This window comes from Podarcis vaucheri, assembly GCF_965113315.1.
Source record: "Podarcis vaucheri genome assembly, chromosome: 2".
In the NCBI taxonomy this organism is placed as follows: domain Eukaryota; kingdom Metazoa; phylum Chordata; class Lepidosauria; order Squamata; family Lacertidae; genus Podarcis; species Podarcis vaucheri.
Genome location: NC_138760.1, coordinates 91,054,341 through 91,077,745, shown reverse-complemented (window position 1 = coordinate 91,077,745; position 23,405 = coordinate 91,054,341). Strand labels below are relative to the sequence as shown.

The 23,405-nt window shown below is 45.1% G+C and overlaps 1 protein-coding gene across 4 annotated transcripts in view; it reads right to left on the bottom strand.

Moving 5' to 3' along the window:
• PLXNA1 (plexin A1) overlaps positions 1–23,405 on the bottom strand; it is a 343,514-nt gene that overhangs the window by 156,441 nt on the left and 163,668 nt on the right. For all 4 annotated transcript variants that reach the window (XM_082209182.1, XM_082209180.1, XM_082209183.1 and 1 more), the window contains exons 4-7: positions 19,749–19,889; positions 6,580–6,680; positions 1,439–1,562; positions 1,085–1,238 (exon numbers count right to left, since the gene is read on the bottom strand). In XM_082209182.1, the coding sequence (XP_082065308.1) occupies positions 1,085–1,238; positions 1,439–1,562; positions 6,580–6,680; positions 19,749–19,889 (520 nt within the window). The remainder of the gene's footprint in view (positions 1–1,084; positions 1,239–1,438; positions 1,563–6,579; positions 6,681–19,748; positions 19,890–23,405) is intronic.

Sequence of the window (23,405 nt, the reverse complement as noted above, 5' to 3'; positions counted from 1 at the left end):
TATGTTCATTTCTCACACGGTCTAGACTTTCCCTTGCCCGTCCCCCTAATATTCTTAAGAGGGTCTCTTCTCCAGTCTTCAGAGAGCAGCTGGAAGTGGTGAGGTAGAAAGAAAAAGGTCCTCCTCTCCTTCCACTCTGCAGTTTTAATCTGAAATCTTAGGCGTAGTACTGCGCCCAGAGCTCAGAAACTGCTCACGCTAATGAAATTCCCAGTCGCAAAATGTGCCTAGAACAGTGGGAGTTTCGAACCGTGGTGAGGACATGTAAATCACCTTGGCCAAGGGTAGCACATACATTCCTTACTAAATAGAATAGTAACAATATATTCCCTGCCACTCCGTAAATGCACCCTTCAGTCATTTGCCTTCTTTCTCCCTGTCTTCTCCTTTCTTCAAATTCTCTGCCTCAGTCTCTGCTCTCCTGCTCACAAATATGTTGATCCTTCTCACAGAAGGTATAGATATTGGTATTTTGAACTCCTCTGTGCCTCAAATATGACATGCTATCTGAACTGAGCAAAGGACAGCCTACCATGGCACAAAGGTCTAGACTGCCTGCCTTCCATGCGGAGACAGAAAGAGAAAAATACTTTTGCATAGTTCACGTTCCTGGCTGTCCAGAGTGAAAGCCTTTATACCAGATTCAACCGCACTGCAGAGGATGCGGTTGGCTCCTCCTCTGTGCCACTTCAGCTCCTTCAAGGGAAGTTAATGTCTATTTTCACTCTACAAATACCAATGGAGGGGGAAGTGCACCCCAAGGTGCCTACAACTTACAATTCCCCCTCAGCATTATAGGATATGAATACTCTCAAAATCACATACACAAGCACAGTAGAAAGAGCCTTCCCACAGCAGCAAACAGGTTTAAAAATAACCTGGATAATCCATAGCATCTTACATCATGGCAATAAATAAACTGAGCGATATTAGCTCAGCTATTGTGTTACTCAAATGGGGTTGTTTTTGTTTTGTTTTTTGAAAACTCGTGTTCTCTGAAGTATGTAATCAAATATCCTACCCCCCCCCCGAACTTTTGCTCTGGACTCCATTGGTGCAAGCTGACAAGAAACCCCAAACTCACCTCGCCCTCTGGTAATGGGGATGACATCTTTTGCAGAAGGAGAACTACAGTAGATCTTGCCATCTTCAATGCGACTTTCAGACTCCGTAAAATCTTCAAATGAGCAGTTCACGCCAGCAGAGAGATCAGGGACATTCCGGGCCTGCAGAACCAGCTGAGAGAACAGGAAGGAGAACGTCACACACAGAAAACAAGCGAACACCTGTTCCATGGTTCATTAAGACAAAAGATCTAAGAACAAATACCACATAGTGCACCTTCTCCCAAGCCCAGAATGTTCCAGACGGACTCAACATCCTAAAGAAATGTACTGGTATTAAGAAAGGCCGACCAAAGTGAAGCTAAGCCACCTACCGGGACTTCTGACATGGTGACCGATATGTTCTTGGGCTGGATGGTGAGCTGGACGCACTGGCGTAGATCTGAAGCAAAGCGCTGAGGTTCATCAGCTCTTTCACATCGGTCCTTCCGTGAGCAGCTGTGGGGAAGCAGAAGGCAGCATCCATTACACTGTTGTGGTTTTAGGTTATGAGCAGTAGCGTGTGTGTTACTTCAACACCTCAAGTTCTCTCTTTGCTCCTTTGCTACCTATTTTTTGCAAATACAACACAACAGCTGCAGCAGCCTCTTCTAATGGCCAAATTAGATTGGTTACTCCTATTTTCTCAAGATCCTCTCAAGATTTCCAGCCACAGAGATTATGACTAGTTTTCTCCTTCTGCCTGCAGAATCTCCCCTGATTAAACCTATCCTGTACAGCTGCTGTTACAGTTTTTAATTTGGTTATGTTATGTTATTTATTTATAAGATTCCTTTTGACTTGCTTTTAATTTCCACATTTTAATATTCCTGACATATTGTATCATATATCTATATATGCATCACAACCCATTTTATTTTATGGTTGTTGCTTTTATTTTGTTCGGGTCTATGATTACATTAAAGAAATGAGACAAAGGCGCAACCTATTCTATTGGCCACAACAGAATGCTTCTTTCAAGCTGAACTTCAGCCGGGGGGGGGGGGGTCTGCTTGACACCAGGGAAGGCCTCTGTAGGCTCATTCACAGGCACTACGTTGGTGATCCCTGCTGTAAGCATCTCTCTCATGCAATTTAGCTTCTTATTTCTATATCGTATTCTGGTGCTTGAAGCAGGTTCTAACACTACAAAGAAACATCTTGTTTAGTTGCAGGGCAGTATAATAATGGTTTGCTATTGTACTTCAATGTCTCAAAACATATCTGAATAATAAAAACTGGGCTTCTGAAGGTTATTTTACACATTACTTTTTCCACTGTGAAAATTAATCTTGGTGGTGGGGTGAAAAAATATAACATATCAATGGCATCAGAAAAAGTTCTCTCTGCTGTCAGAAAGCTATTATCTAGTTATGAGATCTGCATATTACTGCAATTAAATTGTTGGGAAAGCGGCAGCTTTGCTCTTCTGGCCTCAGGTAATTGAAAGGCTTCGGTTCCCTTTTCTTCATAAACCAAGTCTTTTTAAAAACCACATTATTTTTTAACTTTTATCACTATTTATATTCTTTCCCCCTGCCCCCCCTCCAATGACTTGAAGTACTGATTTCTCTGATCCAAACTGAATTAGTTAAAATGGACATTGTTTTTATTTGCACAGCACTGTTATGAGATATCTGTTTCATCTGCATATAGCAGCTGAATTCTATGCTGGTTATTAAGGCCTTTAGCTAACACAATAAACTAAACTAAAAATCTATTCAGAACACTTAATGACCTGATAACAATAATAAGCATTTGTATGGTACTTGCTAGTGTTCAGAGCACTTCACATACGTTTTCCAGCGGTAACACTTACAATAAACTTGTAGGATAAGCCAGTATTGATATCTCCCATACTGTAAATAGGGGAAGCAGAAAAACTGAGGCTGTGACTGGTTTGCCTAAGGCCACCTAGTGGTGAGATTCAAACCAGGGACTTCCTAATTTATAGCTCAGGCTCTCAACCACTACTGTATGCCAGAGATGCAAGCAGGTACCCGTGCATTGTTATGTTCAAATCTGCTTATCACAGGGCTCTCCCACTAACAGGCTACACCACCCTGGCTCCATGCACTTCTAATCCCTTGCATTAATTTATCCTAGATGAAGTTCTGCTTCACTTTCCTTTCTGCCCTATGGGAAGCCATCCCACATCCCACTTGCTTTACTACAAGGGTGGGGTGGGGGGGAGAGGCACTCCCCTGCCCCTAGAGCACTGTTCTATCCAGGTAACGCTGCCTCCATTTAATGAGTTTAAACGAGTTTCCTTCATTTCTCCTCCCTGCATCTGCGATAACATTATTTCATTACGGAAAAGCATTTTAATTAAGCGGAGGGCAATACAGAAGAGCAGATACACATGCGCCTTTCAAGGTCCCGGTAATCTTGGTGATTTATCTCCTGAGCAAGTGCCAGCATGACATCGCGCTGTGGAGTTCCTGAACCACTTCTGCATCCCACCCATCTCCCCAAGGTGCTTCAGGGAAAGAGATGTTTCTGAGTTTAATTAAAATGCTCCACATGGCTAAACAGTCAGGGCTTTGCGGCTTCCGAGGAGGTTTTTCCCTCTAGCCCAGAGGAAACGTCTCCTCCCCCATGCCTTTTCCTTGATGTTTCATTCCTTCTATTCCAAGTTGCAACTCTGCTCCCATGTGGGGAGGCCCATTTGCTAGGTTTAAGGGCCTTTGGGTCGCAGGCCAAATTAGATCACTAGCAGGGAGCTAAATGGCAAGTGCAAGCCATTTTCAGAAGAGGACCAAATATTAGCAAAGGGAGAGAATGAGAGAGAGGGTTTAGTAGATAGGTGTTAGTCTGCAAGGGACATACTGCATGTTAATATTTAGAGATGCAGAGCCCCCATATTCTCTTTCTCAAGCTAACTAAAACAGGATTACTGCTTACTATTCATTCCTAAGGTATTACCAGCTCGCCAGATGGTCCTGGGTTGCAGTTCTGAAGAAAGACAGCCTCTCCAGATCTCCGCAGATCAGGGCAGTTGTCAAAGGGAATAATCTCTAGAGTCCTTGACTTCTCTCCTCATCTGACAAACAGGGAGCAGTGTGGCATCTGCAGCTAGGTGCTGTCAGCCATCATAGCTAGAAACATTCCAGTGCCAGAAACCTTGGCATTTCATGCCAAGAAGTAGGTATGTGTTTAAAGGAGATTTGAATAAGTTTCCCTCTGAACTAAAGGCAAGACAAGAATAAGATGTTTTCAAATCCAAGGGCTGATGGACTTGAATGGTCGCCTTCTGTTTCATGCCATTCAATGGACTCAGAGCAGTTTTTTTTTACTAAAACACACACAATGCTCTTAAGATGATGCTGTCTCTCACAAAAAGGCTGGACAATGATATACATGAGCAGTTCTCTTTTGGACGCATGGCTTTTGTCCATCTGTGCTTTGAGCGGGAAAGATTCCTGCTGCTTTTCAGGACAGGAAGCTGTGTTTTTAGATCTCAAACCACCCTACATGCCTGATATCCAGAATGCGTACACGTGCACACACACACACACACACACACACACGACAACTGGTAGCTTGGAGCAGGCTGCTGTCAATCAGCTCTGCAGCATGTAAGATGGACTGTAGAGGCAACACTGGACAGATAAGGCCCCCTTGCCCCTGCCTGATGCAGACTGCCAAAGACTAGCCAATCCACTTCTTGGTCTCCTGCAGTGTCCAGTTCCACATTAAGGTTCATGGCAGCTCAGCAGGGTAAGAAAGGGACTCTACTGGAAGCTGCAATGGACACTGCGATTAGACACTGGTACAGTCAGTGTGAAATCTGCTGAGCTGGACTTTTTGCTGCTCCCCTCCCTTCAAGTCATGAGATTCCAGGTTGAGACCTCCGTAAGACTAGTCACCCAAGCAAAGCAGCTAATTCGCCAATAGTGCACCTGTAGCAAATATACTCAAAGCTGCAGGAGAGAAGAGTGGGGGCAGTCTTCAAAAGATAAGTGAATGGGAAAAAAAACTGGAGAGTGGGAATAATGGTTTTTGCAGAATTATATGTTGAGCCCAGAAATGGAAAGTCACAGAAGAGCTTCAGATCCAAAATTTATCTATTTTCATTATATCTTGCAAAAATTATTACTAATCTCTTCACAAGGTTTCTAGTCCTCAGGCTTAAGCCAAACCATGAGCCACATCAGACACACTTCCCCCTTGCATATTTAAAGCATGTCATGAATGTTTATTATACAGGTTGGGAGGTCAGTAGAGATAGCAGCTTCTTCAACCCGTGGCATTCATAAAAGTATTTTAAAAAATACAACGATCACACCATACCTCACACAATGATATACATGGATTTTCCTATAAAGAGATAATCTCCTTGTAGGAAATATGTCATGCCTTATCACGGAATCATAATTATAGCACTTCTTATGAGCGCTAAAAGCACTTCACATACATTATCACAGTAATCCTGAGAACAATCCTATGAGGTAGATGAGTATAATTATCCACATACTGCAGACAGGGTGTGGGTGTGTCAGGTCAACCAAGGGTAAGAGACAGTGGCTCCCCCCCCCCAAAAAAAAAACACATCTTGGTGAGTTCCTGATTAAGGCAAAATCTGCCTTTTGGAATTCCACAAGAAGATCATGGCAGTCCTGGCCACCAGCTTAGATGTCTTAAAATAGGATTAAACAAATTCATGGAGGAGAGAGCTATCCATGGCTACTAGCCATGATGGCTATGCTCTGCCTTCACAGCTGGAGACAGCAATACTTCTGAATACCACTCGCTGGAAGCTCCAGGAGGGGAGAGTGCTCTCGTGCTCAAATCCTGCTTGCAGGTTTCCCACAGCCATCTAGTTGGTCACTGTGAGAACAGGTTGCTGGACTAGGTGGGCCATTGGTCTAATTCAGCAGGCTCTTCTTATGTTCTTATTACCTCCAGTGGATCAGGCCAGACCAAAAGCCAATTTAGTCCTGTGTTCTTCTTCCTACAGTGGTTAATCAGGAGCCTCCAGGAAACCCGCACACAGAGCTTCAAGAAAACTGCCCTCTCCTGCTGCTGCTCTCCAACAGCTGATATTCAGTGGCATATACTGCTTTGGAACATGGATAGCCACCATGACAAATATACTCCATACAAGCTCACCTCTTGCCAGTTCATATTGCCACCTTTGTCTACTCCCTACCCTGTGCCATCTGCCATGTTGTTTGCTATGCCTGAATTATCCCCTCACTCTCCCTCATCCCCAATACTCACTTATCTCTCCCCAATCTCTCCCAATTCCTAGCCTGTCCATTTCATGCAGACTGTAAGTGTCCTGGGCAGGAACTATGTCACTTTTGTGTTCTGTCAAATGCACATAATTCATATTAAAGGATGTTAAAACAGCAGTTGTAGCTTAGCTACCAGCTCCTGCTAATGCAGCTTCAAAAGCATTCAAGGAGTAAGAAAGAAGGCTTCCTGCAATTGCCAGTCTTGTAGGGATATGAAGAGGGCATTGGGTACTTACATGTTGTGCAGGACACACCAGCCACAGTGAGGGTCCCTAGAGCCCAGACATAGTGCACAGGTTGTATATTGCTCACAACTCTCCACTGGCACACGGGTCACCTGAGGGACAAGGACAGGCAGTTAAATTATTTTTCCTATCAGGAAATTCCAGGCTACTCAAGCCTTTATCAGATGCATGAACCTTTGTCCCTTCTCTACGATTCCCATCACACACATATCCCATCAGCTTGGCTGAAAACCTTCAGGATGATAGGAATTGTAGTCCACCAATATCTGGAGGGCACTATGTTGGCATGACATAGTCACAACTTTTTAATTGGCACAAAGCATACAATGGTACAAAATTGGCAGAAATCCAGAATAGTTAGATATCTGTAGAACTGCATATTCAGAGGTTGCCGTCATACTGAGCTCATACTGAAATTACTAAAGGTGTAGGACCACGAATGGGCAAAAAAGGAAGCTCCAAATGTTACAAAGAGCTAAATTACAGGTACGATGGAAGGTGGGAAGGGCAACAAAAGATTTGGGAAACCTCACAAGGATCCTGCTGTTTCTGTGCATGTGGTGGAGGAAGGGGAGGAAGAAACAGAAGAGCAGGAGCCACGCTTTGATCATGGATTAAAGTAATTTCCCCAGATCCCATGCCTTGCTATCACCACATTAAAAACCCAAACACCATCAGGAGCCATGAAAGGGTCAACAAAATATAGGTCAAAGCCCAAGGCTCTTTCTAAGCCCAGTGTTAACTGAGGCGTCCTGCTATTTCTTTGAGGCTGGTGATCAGAGCAGGGGGAAAGGGGGGGATACAGAGGCCTGCTCTTAAGCTTTCAAGTCCCTCTCCATTCCCCAGAGGCATCCCTGTGCCTAGGAAATTAAGCACGGGGGCTATTAGTCCAGACCCCACCACAGAGCAGCCTCTTTGAACATCTGCTGAGAAGCAAAATCTGCCATGGCAGCTTCGAAGGGGGAGGAAGGAAACAGCGGGAGCCTGGGAACAGGGCTAAAAGGAGGTGCTGCAAATCTGTTCTACGCACAGAAATACTCCAGGCTGTGTATCTACAAAACACAGATGGGAGGTGGGGCCTGGTGTTATGATCCTGTTCCCTTGTATATGCACCCACTCACCCTGAGCGTGTCATGAGAAGAGGGCTTCAAGGTTCCATGGGACAGGACTACAACAATCTGTCTGAGGGCTCTCTCTCAGGATGGTAATATTCTAGATGTGTGTCATTCCTTAGCCATTATACAGCCATTTTGTCTGAAACCAACACTTACACAGACAACGGGAGCGGGGTAGCATACATGTTCCCCACCTTCAAATGGCATATTTGGGAAACTGACAATCTCCAAGCTATGTCTCTCCTTCCCCAACTTGTTCACCTTCATCCTTCACAAGCATACAAATGCAGCAGACTGGTTTGAAAGAATGGAACTATTCTTGATTCTACCACCAAGCCCCTGCATTTCAATGTGGGATGTTTAGGAGGCAAAGCCCCTTCCCTCCGCTTACTAACAAAGCTGCTTTTAAGTTCTGTCTACAGATGGCTTTTGAACTCGAGTGCAATCTTCCCTTCCCCTAATTTCCCCTCTTGAAGTTGACCCCGTGGCTATGAAAACCTCCAGCTACCCAGTGGAGGCTGAGACCTGCCTTCTGTGCATGTAGATTTGTGTGTACAAGAGAGAGATAGAACTACACCGAAGACCAACACCCCTCTCTTGATCTCTATCTCTATCACAGCACTCTTGACTGCTACTGATCTCAATAGTCTTGATAGCCAGCAAAAATATGGAATGAAAGCTGGCTTCTGGGCAATAGGGCACTTCCTGAATTTTAATACTAAATATCAGCGGGGGACCTTCTAAGTGTGATTCATGGGAGAATATGCATGGGTCAGCGTCTATGTGGGTTTAATTACCCAAGCAGAGGAATGGATCAGAACAAGATGAATCATGATCCAAGAACAAGACCAAAAAAAAAACCAAAAAACAACCCCACACCAAAACCAGAAGTCACCCAGACTGTATTTTCAAAGCTGCAGAAATTGTTCCTCTTCTCAGCTGGAAAAGAACTTACCAACAAGCATACACAAACACAGCAAGTGCAGGGCCACAAGCTGGCATTGTGGTTCACAGTTTTCGTTTACATGGGATCTTAGTGTACATAAGGCATCACTTAAACCTCTGTGCTGCCCTCTAGCTTCAAGGAGTTACAGCACAGACTATACTGGCTTCCGAGACAGATGAGTTACTTTAATCTTCTGTTTGTTATTATCCTACTATGATCAGCACAGAGGTCTCCAGGAACAGTAGATTGAGCTTCCTTTTATACAGCATCTGTGATGGAATAAGCTGGGCTTCCCCAACTGGGTGCTCTGCCCTCCAGAAGTTGTTGGAGGGCCCTAAAACCTTGACCAAGCTGGCTGGAACTGATGAGAGCTATAGTTTAAAACATCTGGAGAGCACCATAAAAGAATGGAACTGCACAAAGCACCCATCAGAAAGGGAACTGGTGAGGAGCAACCTGTTCATCTACAATCAGTTGATTCCTCCCTTCAGGGTCTAGACAGGCAAGAATGAAGTGCCAGGTGGGTTGTTATGCAGGGCTGCTGAGCAGTATTTGACTTGGTTGGTCATATGCCACGCTGGATATGATTTAGGTACAGCATTCAAAACCTAGTTTCAAACAGTGAAAAGGCATAGCACTCTCTCATTCAGGCATCTCCATTCCTAGCTACCTACCACCCACTTGAAGATAATCATCACACAGCTGGTTGAAGCCTAGTTTAAGAAAAAAATATTGGGGGCATCTGCATTGCCCTGTCCTTGTTCCAGACACTGGTCATAACCCATTTTCTTCTTAATCTGACAGCAGGAATCTGCCTTAAAGGGTTACAAGCTCTTTATTAATTGCTCCTCCAGATTTGATTAAAATCCCCTCATTCTGCAGGCCCTTTGAGCTCTGTTACGACTGCTCATTTAATTACTTTCCACCAACAACCTGATAACAGTAAGCTGTGGATGAGAGTGGTTTTTATTAAGCCAAAGGGAGAGAAAGGGGACCTGCAAACGGCAGAAAGAATGTCCTCACAGCCATTTAAGCAACCTTCCAAAATCTCCCCTCATTATATCCAGTGTGGTCTGGACTCTGGCTGCAAAATTAATCGCCACCAGATTGAGGATTAAATAGCCCCATTGTCAAAAGACTTTAACAGAGATGTCCATGTTGAAAAAAAACCCTTGAAGCCCACCAGTTACAGAGGGAATGGGAAGCTTGCCCCATCTTTTAATTTCTTCCCACCTTTGTGCTGCCCTTCCAATAAAAATATTCTCCCTACCAAGTCCCCACACTGATCTCCTTCCTCACAGGAAGTACATACAAACACAGGAAAAACACACACTCTGGTTTCATATCATTTTGCCCTGTCTTCTGAAACATGCATGTCATGATGCATCATGGTACATACAGGGGTCATCAGGGAAGCAGAAGAGTCCTGGACAGCAATGCTCATTGCATTGGATTGGCATATTGGGTTCAGAAGAGCCCTGTGTGGTTCTTTCTCATGCTCCTTTTCCCTTTTCTTCACGTAGCCTGGATTTAGAGACAGCTGGTCTAGACATTGCATTTTTACTAGGAAATGGACTCCATGTGATTGCTTAGCTCTGCTGTTGTAACATGTAAAACACATTCCTGACTGTGGCTGATGTGAAGACGCTCCACACCTTCCCAACAGTACCAAGAGACCATTTCAAGTGGTCTCTGTACAGTAAGTGTAACATGCCCACTAGCTCTCAGGCCATAGCTGTTCAGCAGCTGCTCCCAATTGGATGTTGCCACTACAGTGTACTGTACTTCTAGCAAAACATCTGAGAGGGCTAGATTCGCTTTTGTTAGAGCCAGATTTAATGTGTTCCCCTCAAATGTGCTGAACAATAGATTTTCTAACGGTAAAACCTCTGTTTTATGCGCATGTGACAACAAATCAATAGAATCCCTTCATCATATCTTGTTTAATTGTCCTTTATATATTGTTCCCCGATCAAGGATTCTGAGTTCAATCATTTTGGAAACTGTTGCTAAACCACCTGAATTACATCTAGCCTATCTACTCCAGGACATTGACTCTTATAGAACATTACAGGTTGCAAGATTCCTGAATTCTGTTCTTTCATATAAAAGACTTCATGGAATGCTGCATGACTATTAAAATCTAGTAAACTCTATCCACCATCTTTATATTCAAGGCCACAATATGGTACATCTAGAGACTGTATGTAATGTGAAGGAGATTATGCGTTGAAATATTTTAGTTGATATTTTAGAATGTAAAATGTTATTTTATTTACTGATTGGTTTTACCTGGTGGGCTTATAGCCGAATAAAGTATTATCTATCTATCTCTGAGAGGGTCCCAGATTCAAAAGGCAGTTGAAAGGACCTTGTCAATGCCAGTCAAGAAGAGACATACTACTCTAGTTGGATGAATAGCCTGATCTATATATAAAAAAGGTCTGTATCTTCCTATGATCTTGAAAGGACAGGTACTTTTTTCCTCCCAGATCACTCCTACAACAACATATATTTAACACTGTAAACAAGCAGAATAATCTCTAAATATACCCTGTCTAGGAACTCTCCAAGCCCTATCTTACCTAAACTTAAACCTGTAGTGTTTAAGCACTAACAGAAGAAGACAAAAGTCAAGCAGTCCAATATTCACTCTCATGCTTACCAAAAGAGGCCAGGGTAGAAAGGGAAAGGGAGGGAAAGATCACCACTAGTCACCCCAAAGATCACTCCCGAATGGTGGGTGAGGCTGCTAAGCACCTCACTTTGCTAATGAAGCAGCCTTAAGCTACACTCTCCAGATCTGGTACACCTTTCTACAGTTGCTGCATGCAATGGAGATAACTTGCCTTGCAACCACATTAGGATAGCTTGCTGTTTTCACTAAAGGCAGCTGGGGCAAAAAAATAAAAAAAAAAAATCACATCATCCAGAGATCTCTTTCAGGGCTGGGGGGGGGGGTACCTGACCAGTTGGGGGGGGTATTAAATTTCTAGGAATCAGTCTCGCACAGAGCTGAATACAGAAAATTTCTAGTGGTGGCATCAGAAATTAGGATGCTGGGCAATCAAAGTGTCTGGGTTTTTTCCAGCCCTGCTTGACCATTAGAACAGCCTCCATCAGTAGCAGGTGTGCCACTCCACAGTTCCTTACCAAACAACAAAGCTGTTTTTACAGAGCTATTTAGCAGCCATGCAGGCAAGCCTGAAAGGTTTAGACAGGCATGCATTCCAAGGGGAGCAGGGATTTCAGTAAATGCTTCTAATCATTGATGAAAGGGGAAAGAATTCTATGTTATATTAAAAAAAAAAATCTGATTTGACAGTCTCAGAGCTCAAAAGGAAGGAGGTATGTGAAGGTATGTAGAGCAGATTTTCTATTGTAGCTCCTACTATTTCTCTAGTTTAAAGGGCAACCATGTTTGTTATAATATGTTGCCTTTTGCTGTAAAAGAGCCTCCAGGTGCCTCTCAGATAAGGCCTTTGGGGCAGCTTCCTTGGCTCATTTGGGATAAGCAGTCCATTCACTCCTTAATTCTGACTTATCACTGCAGTGTTTCTGCCAGATGCTGTGTGCATCCCTTACCTTTATATATGCCTCCATCATTGCTGCATCAGGGCCGTGCCCATGGAAGTGCCCGCAAAAAAGGTACTTGTGATTGGCCAACAACTGCATCGACCAAGTTAGGCGAGACGCCTCAAATTGCCATATAACATTTTACATAAAAGGCAGGTTGTGTGTTTATGTGAATGCCTTTAGCCTGCATCCTAAAAAAACAACTCAAGGAATGACATGTTGTGCTGCTGAGTCATTTTGCCTTTTATTATTAAATGGCTGAACCTAGTGCTTTTGTTCCAATTTACTCTTGCACATAAAATGCCAGCATTAGAACTGGTGAGCTTAATTAGGTGGCTGTATGGCTAGGAGCGCCTTTGACCTACCGTATTTTTCGCACCATAGGACGCACTTTTTCCCTCCTAAAAAGCAAGGGAAAATGTGTGTGCGTCCTATGGAACGAATGCAGGGGGGAGGCAGGCGGGAAAAGCCCCCAAGAGCGGCACACAAGCTCCGTGCGCTCTTGCGGGCTTTTCAACAGGAGGGAGAAGGGACTGACTGGCGGCATCAGTCCCTTCTCCCACCCAGGAAAGCCAGGAGAAGCCGTGCAGCCCTTTTAAAAGGCGCGCGGCTTCTGCCGGTTTTGCGGGAGGCGGGGGAATTCCCCCGCCTCCCAGGAAAGCCAGGAGAAGCCGTGCAGCCCTTTTAAAAGGCGCGCGGCTTCTGCCAGTTTTGCGGGAGGTGGGGGAATCCCCCCGCCTCCCAGGAGAAGCCGTGCAGCCCTTTTAAAAGGCGCGCGGCTTCTGCCAGTTTTGCGGGAGGTGGGGGAATCCCCCCGCCTCCCAGGAGAAGCCGTGCAGCCCTTTTAAAAGGCGCGCGGCTTCTGCCAGTTTTGCGGGAGGTGGGGGAATCCCCCCGCCTCCCAGGAGAAGCCGTGCAGCCCTTTTAAAAGGCGCGCGGCTTCTGCCAGTTTTGTGGGAGGTGGGGGAATCCCCCCGCCTCCCAGGAGAAGCCGTGCAGCCCTTTTAAAAGGTGTGCGGCTTCTGCCAGTTTTGCGGGAGGTGGGGGAATCCCCCCGCCTCCCAGGAGAAGCCGTGCAGCCCTTTTAAAAGGCGCGCGGCTTCTGCCGGTTTTGCGGGAGGTGGGGGAATTTCCTCACCTCTCACAAAAGCCAGGAGAAGCCGCGATCCCTTTAAAGGGTTTGCACGGCTTCTGTGGGCTTTTGGGAGAGGTGAGGGAATCCCCCCACCTCCCAGTAAAGCCAGGAAAGCCCTGTGCAGCCCCTCCGCCAAGGAGAGGCTGCACGGGGCTAAAGGGGAAGCCAAAACAGCGAGCGGGATCCATCCCGTTCGCTGCCTTGGCTTCCTCCATAGCTGCGCGCAGCCCCTCTGCCAAGGAGAGGCTGCACGGGGCTATGGATTCTTTAGCCCCACGCAGCCTCTCCTGGGAGGGAGAGGCTGCACGGAGCTAAAGGGGAAGCCAAAACAGCGAGCGGGATCCATCCCGCTCGCTGCCTTGGCTTCCTCCATAGCTGCGCGCAGCCCCTCTGCCAAGGAGAGGCTGCACGGGGCTATGGATTCTTCAGCCCCACGCAGCCTCTCCCGGGAGGGAGAGACTGCACGGGGCTAGGGGAAGCCAAAACAGCGAGCGGGATCCATCCCGCTCGCTGCCTTGGCTTGATCCATAGCTGCACGCAACCCCTCCGGCAGGGAGAGGTTGTGTGCAGCCTGTACGCTGCTCTTTGGGGCTGCGGGGGGGGGGAAATATTTTTTTCTTGAATTCCCCCCCCTAAAAACTGGGTGCGCCCTATGGTCCGGTGCGCCCTATGGTGCGAAAAATACGGTAACTTCCCTAAAGAAAGCTGTTCTAGCAAGTCATTCACATTTTAGTAACATCTAGACCGGACTACTGTAATGTAGAACAAGTGGGCTGCCGCAGAAAAAGATGCAGAAGCTTCAACTGACTCAAAATGTTGTTGTCAGATTACTGTCTAGAACTGGCCTGGTAAAAAGGCCTGGTAAAGGACCCCTGGATGGTTAAGTCCAGTCAAAGGCAACTATGGAGTGCAGAGCTCATCTTGCTTTCAGGCCAAGGAAGCCGGCGTTTGTCCACAGACAACTTTCTGGGTAACGTGGCCAGCATGACTAAAACGCTTCTGGCGCAACAGAACACAGTGATGAAAGCCAGAGAGCACGGAAACACCGTTTACCTTCCCGTCGCAGCAGTACGTATTTATCTACTCAGGCTGGTATGCTTTCGAATTGCTGGGTTGGCAGAAGCTAGAAGAGAGCAATGGGAGCTCACCCTGTCACGTGGATTCGAACTGCCAACCTTCCGATTAGCAAACCCAAGAGGTTCAGTGGTTTAGACCACAGAGCCACCCTGATAGATCATACCTATCTGGTCCTGTTTGACCTTCAGTGATACTGTACACTTCCAGGCTCAACCCAAGGTGCTAGTTTTTATCTTTAGGACCCTAAATCATGGGTAGCCAACAAGGCTGAACTACAACTTGCATTCATTCTGACCATGCTGATGACAGTTGGAGTCCAAAAACATATGGAGGGCACCATATTATCTACCCCTGTCCAACAGGTGTGGCAGTGGGAAGAGGGAGGAGGAAGAGCACTGCCATTGGCCAAACACCTGTGTGAACCCATCGTTATATGCATGGTGAACATCTGGCTATTCATGGAGGCTTTTGGGGTTGGCTGAACCTATGCTGATCCTGATCTGCTGATGAGAAGGGCAAAGACCTTCTAGTTTTCTGATGCTGAATTATTTTATTGCTATGTTTTCATTATGTTGTCTTGATGTTGCTTTGATTATTTTTTTCTATTTTTATGCTGCTCAGCACTCTAAAGTTCTATGTGGACAAAATGTGGGATAACAGGTTTAAAAATAAATAACAATGCTTCAGGAAACCTAGAACAGTGCCTAAATAGGGAGAGGTGGATCTCCTATGATAGCAGCTCTAGATGCCAGTTTGTAAGATCCAGTTATTCCAGTTGTACACAATCAGTCTAGAGCAGGGATGAGGAGTCTGCAGCCTGGATCTTGTTCATTTTTTAATGTCATTCAACCCATGGTCTGATTCACACTGAATACCCAGTGTGAACCTATCCAGAGGAGAGGTACCTTTCTTCATCCCCAAAATTTCCCCCCTATGGTCCAATGGCCCCTAATTAAAGGAAAACCCCAAATGATCCAAACCACTCATTTAGAGCAGGCATGGGCAGAAAGTAAATCGGCAAGCATTGGCAGTAGATCGGCAAGCATTTCTCAGTCCCAATTCTTTAACAACAGAGACAGCAAAATGACTCCCTGAAATGACTGCTTTGGGCAACTGGGGATTGAATTTTTGTGTAGAAGGGCTGTGAGCTCAGAACAGCTCTGATACTCAAAACAATCTCCATCCTCAGCAGCTGCTAAGAGGAACCTAGCTCTTTAATTATAAGCCTATGTCTTTTGCACCTGGCTCCGGCTGGCAGAGTTCTAGTAAAACACAAAGTAAATCATGCATGGCCGAAGTCCTCCCTCTCTTGGTTTAGTGGGCAGTTAGGATCCTCAGACCTAGCTATAGGACAGACTACAAGAGGAGAATAAAGCAATCCCAGTGTAAAAAGGTAAAGAAACTGCAGCCCAACAGAATTAAGGTTGGGCTACTCAGCCACAGTGCTCCTAACTCATATAAACACCAGTTTATCTTGCTGGAGGAGTGCAAAAGAAACTTCTCCAATACCTGTAGCAAGGGCAATCTGTCAAATGACAGAGCTTTTGCAAAACTGACCTAATGAGTCTACTTTAGAAGAGATGTTGCATGTACCCATGATTCATCTGCTTCCTAATAAGAAGTTTGTTTCCCCTCAGGACAGACTCAAATAGATATTATTCATTCTATGAAAAGAAACCTGAGAGCAAAATGGGGCGGGGGGAGGGGGGACTCTTAGAGCCAAACCAGACATGGTAGCAGCAGACCTATTCATTTACACCCAGGTCTCCCTCAGTTGTGTATAAAGCAAGGGCCCAGTGCTTCATGAAAACAAGGTGGATGGGTCAGAGCTTCCAGGCACTTCCACTGTTTGTGGCTTACCTACCTAAGGTCCATCTACCTATGGCCTCCACCACTGGGTGCTTTCTCATTCCCCTGATTTCAATGAGTGCTTGTGGGAAACTTCACACACTCAGCCAAGAGCATAAGGTCAAACAGATTCCTCACTGGCCTTGCAGACAACTTCACTGTCCAGAAAGTGGGAGAAGCAACAAGAGGAACAGCCATTTTAGATCTGGTCCTAACCAATGTTGATGACCTGGTTAGTGGGGTAGAAGTGGAAGGATCATTAGGCGCGAGTGATCATGCTCTTCTGAAGTTTACTATACAGCGGAAAGGAGCAGCCAAGCATACTAGGACTCAATTTCTTGACTTTAAGAAAGCCGACTTCATAAAACTTAGGGAAGTGCTGGGTGAGATCCCATGGACAACAATACTAAAAGGAAAGGGAGTTCATGATGGCTGGGAGTTTGTTAAGAGGGAGATACTAAAAGCACAACGTCAGGCAATACCAATGAGACAGAAACATGGAAGGTGCCTAAAGAAGCCAGGGTGGCTATCTAAAGAACTTTTAACTGAATTAAGATTAAAAAAGGATGTGTACAAAAAATGGAAAAGGGGGGAAACCACCAAAGAGGAATTCAAACAAATAGCCAGCACGTGTAGACACAAAGTCAGAAAAGCTAAAGCACAGAATGAACTCAGGCTTGCTAGAGAGGTTAAAAGCAACAAAAAAGGCTTTTATGGGTATGTTCGTAGCAAAAGGAAGAACAAAGAAACAGTGGGGTCACTCAGAGGAGAAGATGGTGAAATGCAAACAGGGGACACAGAAAGGGCTGAGCTCCTCAATGCCTTCTTTGCCTCAGTCTTCTCCGATAAAGAAAACAGTGCCCAACCTGAAGAATTTGGAGCAAATGATTCAGCAAAGGAAACACAGCCCAGAATAACTAAGGAGATAGTACAAGAATATTTGGCTAGTTTAGATGTATTCAAGTCTCCAGGGCCAGATGAACTGCATCCAAGAGTATTAAAAGAACTGGCAGATGTGATCTCAGAACCACTGGCAGTCATCTTTGAGAATTCCTGGAGAACAGGCGAAGTCCCGGCAGACTGGAGGAGGGCAAATGTTGTCCCTATTTTCAAAAAGGGGAAAAGAGAGGACCCAAATAATTACCGCCCAGTCAGTCTGACATCAATAGCAGGGAAGATTCTGGAGCAGATCATTAAGCAAACAGTCTGTGAGCACCTAGAAAGGAATGCTGTGATCACCAATAGTCAGCATGGATTTCTGAAAAATAAGTCATGTCAGACTAACCTGATCTCGTTTTTTGACAGAATTACAAGCCTGGTAGATGAAGGGAACGCAGTGGATGTAGCCTACCTTGATTTCAGCAAGGCATTTGACAAGGTGCCCCATGATATTCTTGTAAAGAAGCTGGTAAAATGCGGTCTTGACTATGCTACCACTCAGTGGATTTGTAACTGGCTGACTGACCGAACCCAAAGGGTGCTCATCAATGGTTCCTCTTCATCCTGGAGAAGAGTGACTAGTGGGGTGCCACAGGGTTCTGTCTTGGGCCCGGTCTTATTCAACATCTTTATCAACGACTTGGATGATGGACTCAAGGGCATCCTGATCAAATTTGCAGATGACACCAAACTGGGAGGGGTGGCTAACACCCCAGAGGACAGGATCACACTTCAAAATGACCTTGACAGATTAGAGAACTGGGCAAAAATAAACAAGATGAATTTTAACAGGGAGAAATGTAAAGTATTGCACTTGGGCAAAAAAAATGAGAAGCACAAATACAAGATGGGTGACACCTGGCTTGAGAGCAGTACATGTGAAAAGGATCTAGGAGTCTTGGTTGACCACAAACTTGACATGAGCCAACAGTGTGACGCGGCAGCTAAAAAAGCCAATGCAATTCTGGGCTGCATCAATAGGAGTATAGCATCTAGATCAAGGGAAGTAATAGTGCCACTGTATTCTGCTCTGGTCAGACCACACCTGGAGTACTGTGTCCAGTTCTGGGCACCACAATTCAAGAAGGACACTGACAAACTGGAACGTGTCCAGAGGAGGGCAACCAAAATGGTCAAAGGCCTGGAAACGATGCCTTATGAGGAACGGCTAAGGGAGCTGGGCATGTTTAGCCTGGAGAAGAGGAGGTTAAGGGGTGATATGATAGCCATGTTCAAATATATAAAAGGATGTCACATAGAGGAGGGAGAAAGGTTGTTTTCTGCTGCTCCAGAGAAGCGGACACGGAGCAATGGAGCCAAACTACAAGAAAGAAGATTCCACCTAAACATTAGGAAGAACTTCCTGACAGTAAGAGCTGTTCGACGGTGGAATTTGCTGCCAAGGAGTGTGGTGGAGTCTCCTTCTTTGGAGGTCTTTAAGCAGAGGCTTGACAACCATATGTCAGGAGTGCTCTGATGGTGTTTCCTGCTTGGCAGGGGGTTGGACTCGATGGCCCTTGTGGTCTCTTCCAACTCTATGATTCTATGGAGTGGTAGGCATGGAGAGGCTTAAGTTTCCCTCACCCATGTATTACTTACTCTAAGGATGAGATCTCACTTTATATGTGACTGGTCTGCTACTGTCCTGCCAAGTTTGAACATTACATTCATGAGATAATTATATTGACTAAGAAAACAGAGAAAAATAATAATTTTGGCATCGGACACTCAGTATATATTATTAGTTATTCTGGAAAAGGGTAACTAATAATATGCACAGCAGCCCAAGAAGGATTAAGCAGCTTAAACTGATAATACAAATGTTTTCGTGACTAATGCACACCATACCAACTTTGGCAATGTTTAATGAGGAAAGCTGAGTTTGGGTCTTTAGTTGTTGGTGGGGGAAATGGCAAAGTACAGCACTTGCACTGTGCTGCCATAGAAACAGCAGAGAAGTTTCTTGCGGAGTTAAAATGAGTGGACCAAGAGCCCCTTTTCATGACCAGCCACGGCCCTTGCTTGTGGTGACCACCTGTACCATATGCAATCGTATGATGGCTGGCAGCGCACACTGAGCTTTAACACACTTGCACATTTGGCTGATTCTGTCCATTTGCAGGGCGTGCTGAAACTCAACGCACACAGAGTTCTGCCTAAGCTGTCACCCATCAGATGATGGAATCTGCTTGTTCATTAAAAAGGAGCCCTCAGGAGAGCTGTCGCTCTGGTGTTGAATCAAGTAAAGGTGTAGCCCATCACTCACACAAGCACTTTTATTGCAATGAGCTCCATGATCACTCCATGAGCTCGACATCTAATCAGAACTGTACTAATAAAGGGAGTGATGTATTCGAAGAAAGTATTTTTATTTGGTTGCTCTGAGAATCTGACAGTCCTGCCTCACACTGTGCTGGAGAAATATCACACAGATGTACTATGCATAGAGAAAGAGCTGTGCCTCATTACTGCTAAGCTTAAAATCACGTAAAAGGGCCAGCAGTGGACAAACTCAAGTTCTTACCTGTTTCTCAGTCATAGCATAGAGGTACTGGAGATCAGGGCTGAGCACTAAGTCCCGCAGGATGGAGCTGCCATCATGGGCTATGACATTCTCATACTGCAATGCTGAACGTCCAATGGGATTGGCAGGGTCCACAAGGATCTGAAAGAAAAGGTGGCAGCGTTAGCATTTGCTGTTATGATGCCTAGTATCATCAAGATGGGAGACATTTGTTGGGTGGCAAAGGAATAATGTGCCAATACACACCAATAGCTAGCTGGTGGGGGAACAGAAAGAAAGAAAAACCTATGAGGAGCTTTAGGTATACAGTATATGATAGTCAGCCCTTACCCTGTCAACCACCACCATGTTCCCTAAAACTTCATGACTTCCAACTAGGCCAAAGTCATGGGCTGATGTTTGATATATCAGCCCAATGGGAATCCCAATAGCCCCATCCCAACAACATGTTTTGGCTGCCACAGGTAGAAGCAGAGAAGGAAATGCAGAGTCAGGATCAGGGGTCAGCAACTTTTTTCAGCTGTGGGCCGATCCACCGTCCCTCAGACCATGTGGTGGGCCAGACTATATTTTGAGGGGGGAGGAATGAACGAATTCCTATGCCCCAGAAATAATTTTTAAATAAAAGGACACATTCTACTCATGTAAAAACACACTGATTCCCAGAACGTCCGTGGGCTGGATTGAGAAGGCAATTGGGCCGCATCTGGCCCCCGGCGCCTTAGGTTGCCTACCCCTGGTCAGGATGATTCTCCAAAACAGAAACCCATTTTTCTAAATATTTTATTTAAGGGGAAATAATGAACCATCAACCTAATCTTTCCAGCCAACAAAAGCCCCTTCCAATCCCCTTGCTGCTTTAGAACCCTTATCCAAGCTGCCTTATTTTTATTTTTATTTTGCCTCCGTTCATTAATCAAACTACTCCTTCAGAAAGAGTTAGGACAAGAAATAGCTCCACCTGGTTTCCATTTAAAATAAAACTACATTATGCACTTCAGTGCACATTAATGCTCTTCAATTAAATCTAATGAACTTTAAATGAAGCAGGGGACTTCTGGATAATGTGTTAATAGCTCCAAAGAAAGTGCAAATGGCTGGTATGGGGTGTGCAGAGAAATAGTGGCAGCCACACAGGCATTGCAGAGGAGATGAAACACAAAGCTCTGTTTTAACTGGGGTGAGCCTTCCATTACATATCTAGACTGGGAGAGCACTAGGTGGAGGAAGAGTTTAATCTACTGGGAACTTCATCCCACCTAATGTGCTACTACAGAAATATTGCCAAATATCTGTATGAACACAATCATCACAACCTTGCTTATTTGTCATGTGGTCATTGTATGCAATGTTTTGCTCATCTTAACATTAACTCTCTCCACGCACTTGCAGGACAGCTATTACAACCCCATTTGTCACACACCTGGATTATTTAAGCTTTGTTTTGTTCAGCATTTCTCCCCTGCTGAACTTTCCCAGCAACCTAGCAATTGTGCCATTCTTAAAATGTTCTCTGGTGTGGAAAAAAGGTGGAGCATCAAAAAGCTTATAGCCTAGCACACTTTCCCTAAGTATCAACGGCATAGTGCATTTAATGTAACATTAGTGGAGAGTTAACACATATAATCACCTTTGTTTTATGATCAAGGACCCATGTTCCGCCTCCCCATAGCCTGTATTTCATAACAGAAGAGAAGGTAAACCAGCACCCTTTTTCTAGGCAAGGGATATAGTAAATGCTCTAATCCCATTACCACTCACAGTGACAATAAAGCTTATCCTAAAGACCTTGCTTTCACTATAGAAGCCATAACCACATTAAAAAGGCACCCCAGGGTCATAGCCAACCCACGGCAGGGAGGAAATACAATAGGGTTAATTCTCTAAACTGCCACCTGGCTGCTGAGCATGAGTCATTTACTTGCCCAGAAAGTATCTGCTTGTGACACACTTATGGCCAAACTTGTGTAAGTTAAACTGTGAGGGGAATGGTCAGTAACCTAGTCCTATCTCACAGCAAGAAACTAGACTCAGGGGCCTTTTGGACCTATCTAATTCTATGACATACAGTGGTACCTCGGGTTACAGACGCTTCAGGTTACAGACTCCGCTAACCCAGAAATAGTACCTCGGGTTAAGAACTTTGCTTCAGGATGAGAACAGAAATCGTGCTCCGACAGCGTGGCAGCAGCGGGAGGCCCTATTAGCTAAAGTGGTACCTCAGGTTAAGAACAGTTTCAGGTTAAAAACAGACCTCCAGAACGAATTCAGTTCTTAACCCGAGGTACCACTGTATAGTTAAAGTGATAATAATATACCACAACTTTCCCACTAACCTCTAGAATGTTTTGGACTACAATTCCCACAATCTGCTCGTGCTGGCTGAGTCTGATAGTCCAAAATGTCTGGAGGGTAACAAATTAGGAGATATTGATCTTCCATGCTAGCAGTGGCTAACGTGAGTTACCAACAGACTCTAGAAATGCAGTTCGTCTTTTATATGTTTCTGGGCGATGCATGTCGTAAGTACTTTCCTACACAGAGAGAGGTGTATAGGAAAGCAGAAAATATTTCACCCTATCAGCTTCCTGGATAACCAAATGTGGGCACATAAAATTCGCACCAAATCCTACCATTGTCTCTTGCGCCTGGTACTGAAGCCGCTTCTCCATTCTTTCTGTCAGGCAAGTGCAACATTTGGCAGTAAGAGTGGGAATTCTTCATTCTGCACCCATCACCCTCAATCTCGCTCCAAAAGATGGACCCAGCACATTACATTACAGAAAACAAACCTGTCTGTAAAGCTGAAGTGGAACCAGGAAAATAGCAGTTCTAGTTCCCCAGACATAGAAAGCAACACTTTCCACACAGCACCCATCAAATGTCCAACAGACAACAATAGTTTTAGGCCCTGACCAAGCTCCACCTCCTGACTTTTCCCTCCATGTAGTTCCCATTCTTGGAGATTTCCCATGGTGTCCCCATATAGGGGAATAGTCTACTGATTTGGAAGTGAAAGCACAGAGGGCCTCGGTCAGAGAGCCTTCCATTCATTCCCACTGGATTTCAGTAGTAGTAGGTAAATTGTGGAGAAAAGTCTAAGTGACAGATTCAAAGCCACATAAAAACAATAACAAAATTGTGCTTGGCTATGCTATTACTTAATGGGAAATGAGTAATTCATTTTGTTCCCTCTAGTTCCACTGGCAATGTTTAGTAACTGGGACATCCTTCATCTTCACAACCCGCCCCCAACCAAAGCACTTCCCCACCCTAGTCCCCAAATAAAGCCCCACAGCGCGCATTGCAGCTTCATTTCCCTCGTTGCAATAAATAGACTCCATCCGTCCATTTGCATACTTTTCAATCAGGCAAAGGAAGTGGGGCTTAGGAGGCAGGATCCTGGCGTGTGGCTGATTAGCATGGAAATGTATGCGGCTCACAAACAAACTGGGGCCCGTTTAATTAGAGCGGCGCCTTTGATTCACCGCCAACATCCAGCACACACCAGCCCCAGATTATTTTTAGTCAGTTTTACAAAACAAATGTATTTGATTAAGAGAGACACCCCTGAGCTAAGGAAGGCTGACAGGCAGAGGCAGAGACGTGGGGAGGTTGGCCCCCTACAGGGAACGGGGCCTGTGCCTGTGGTGAAGG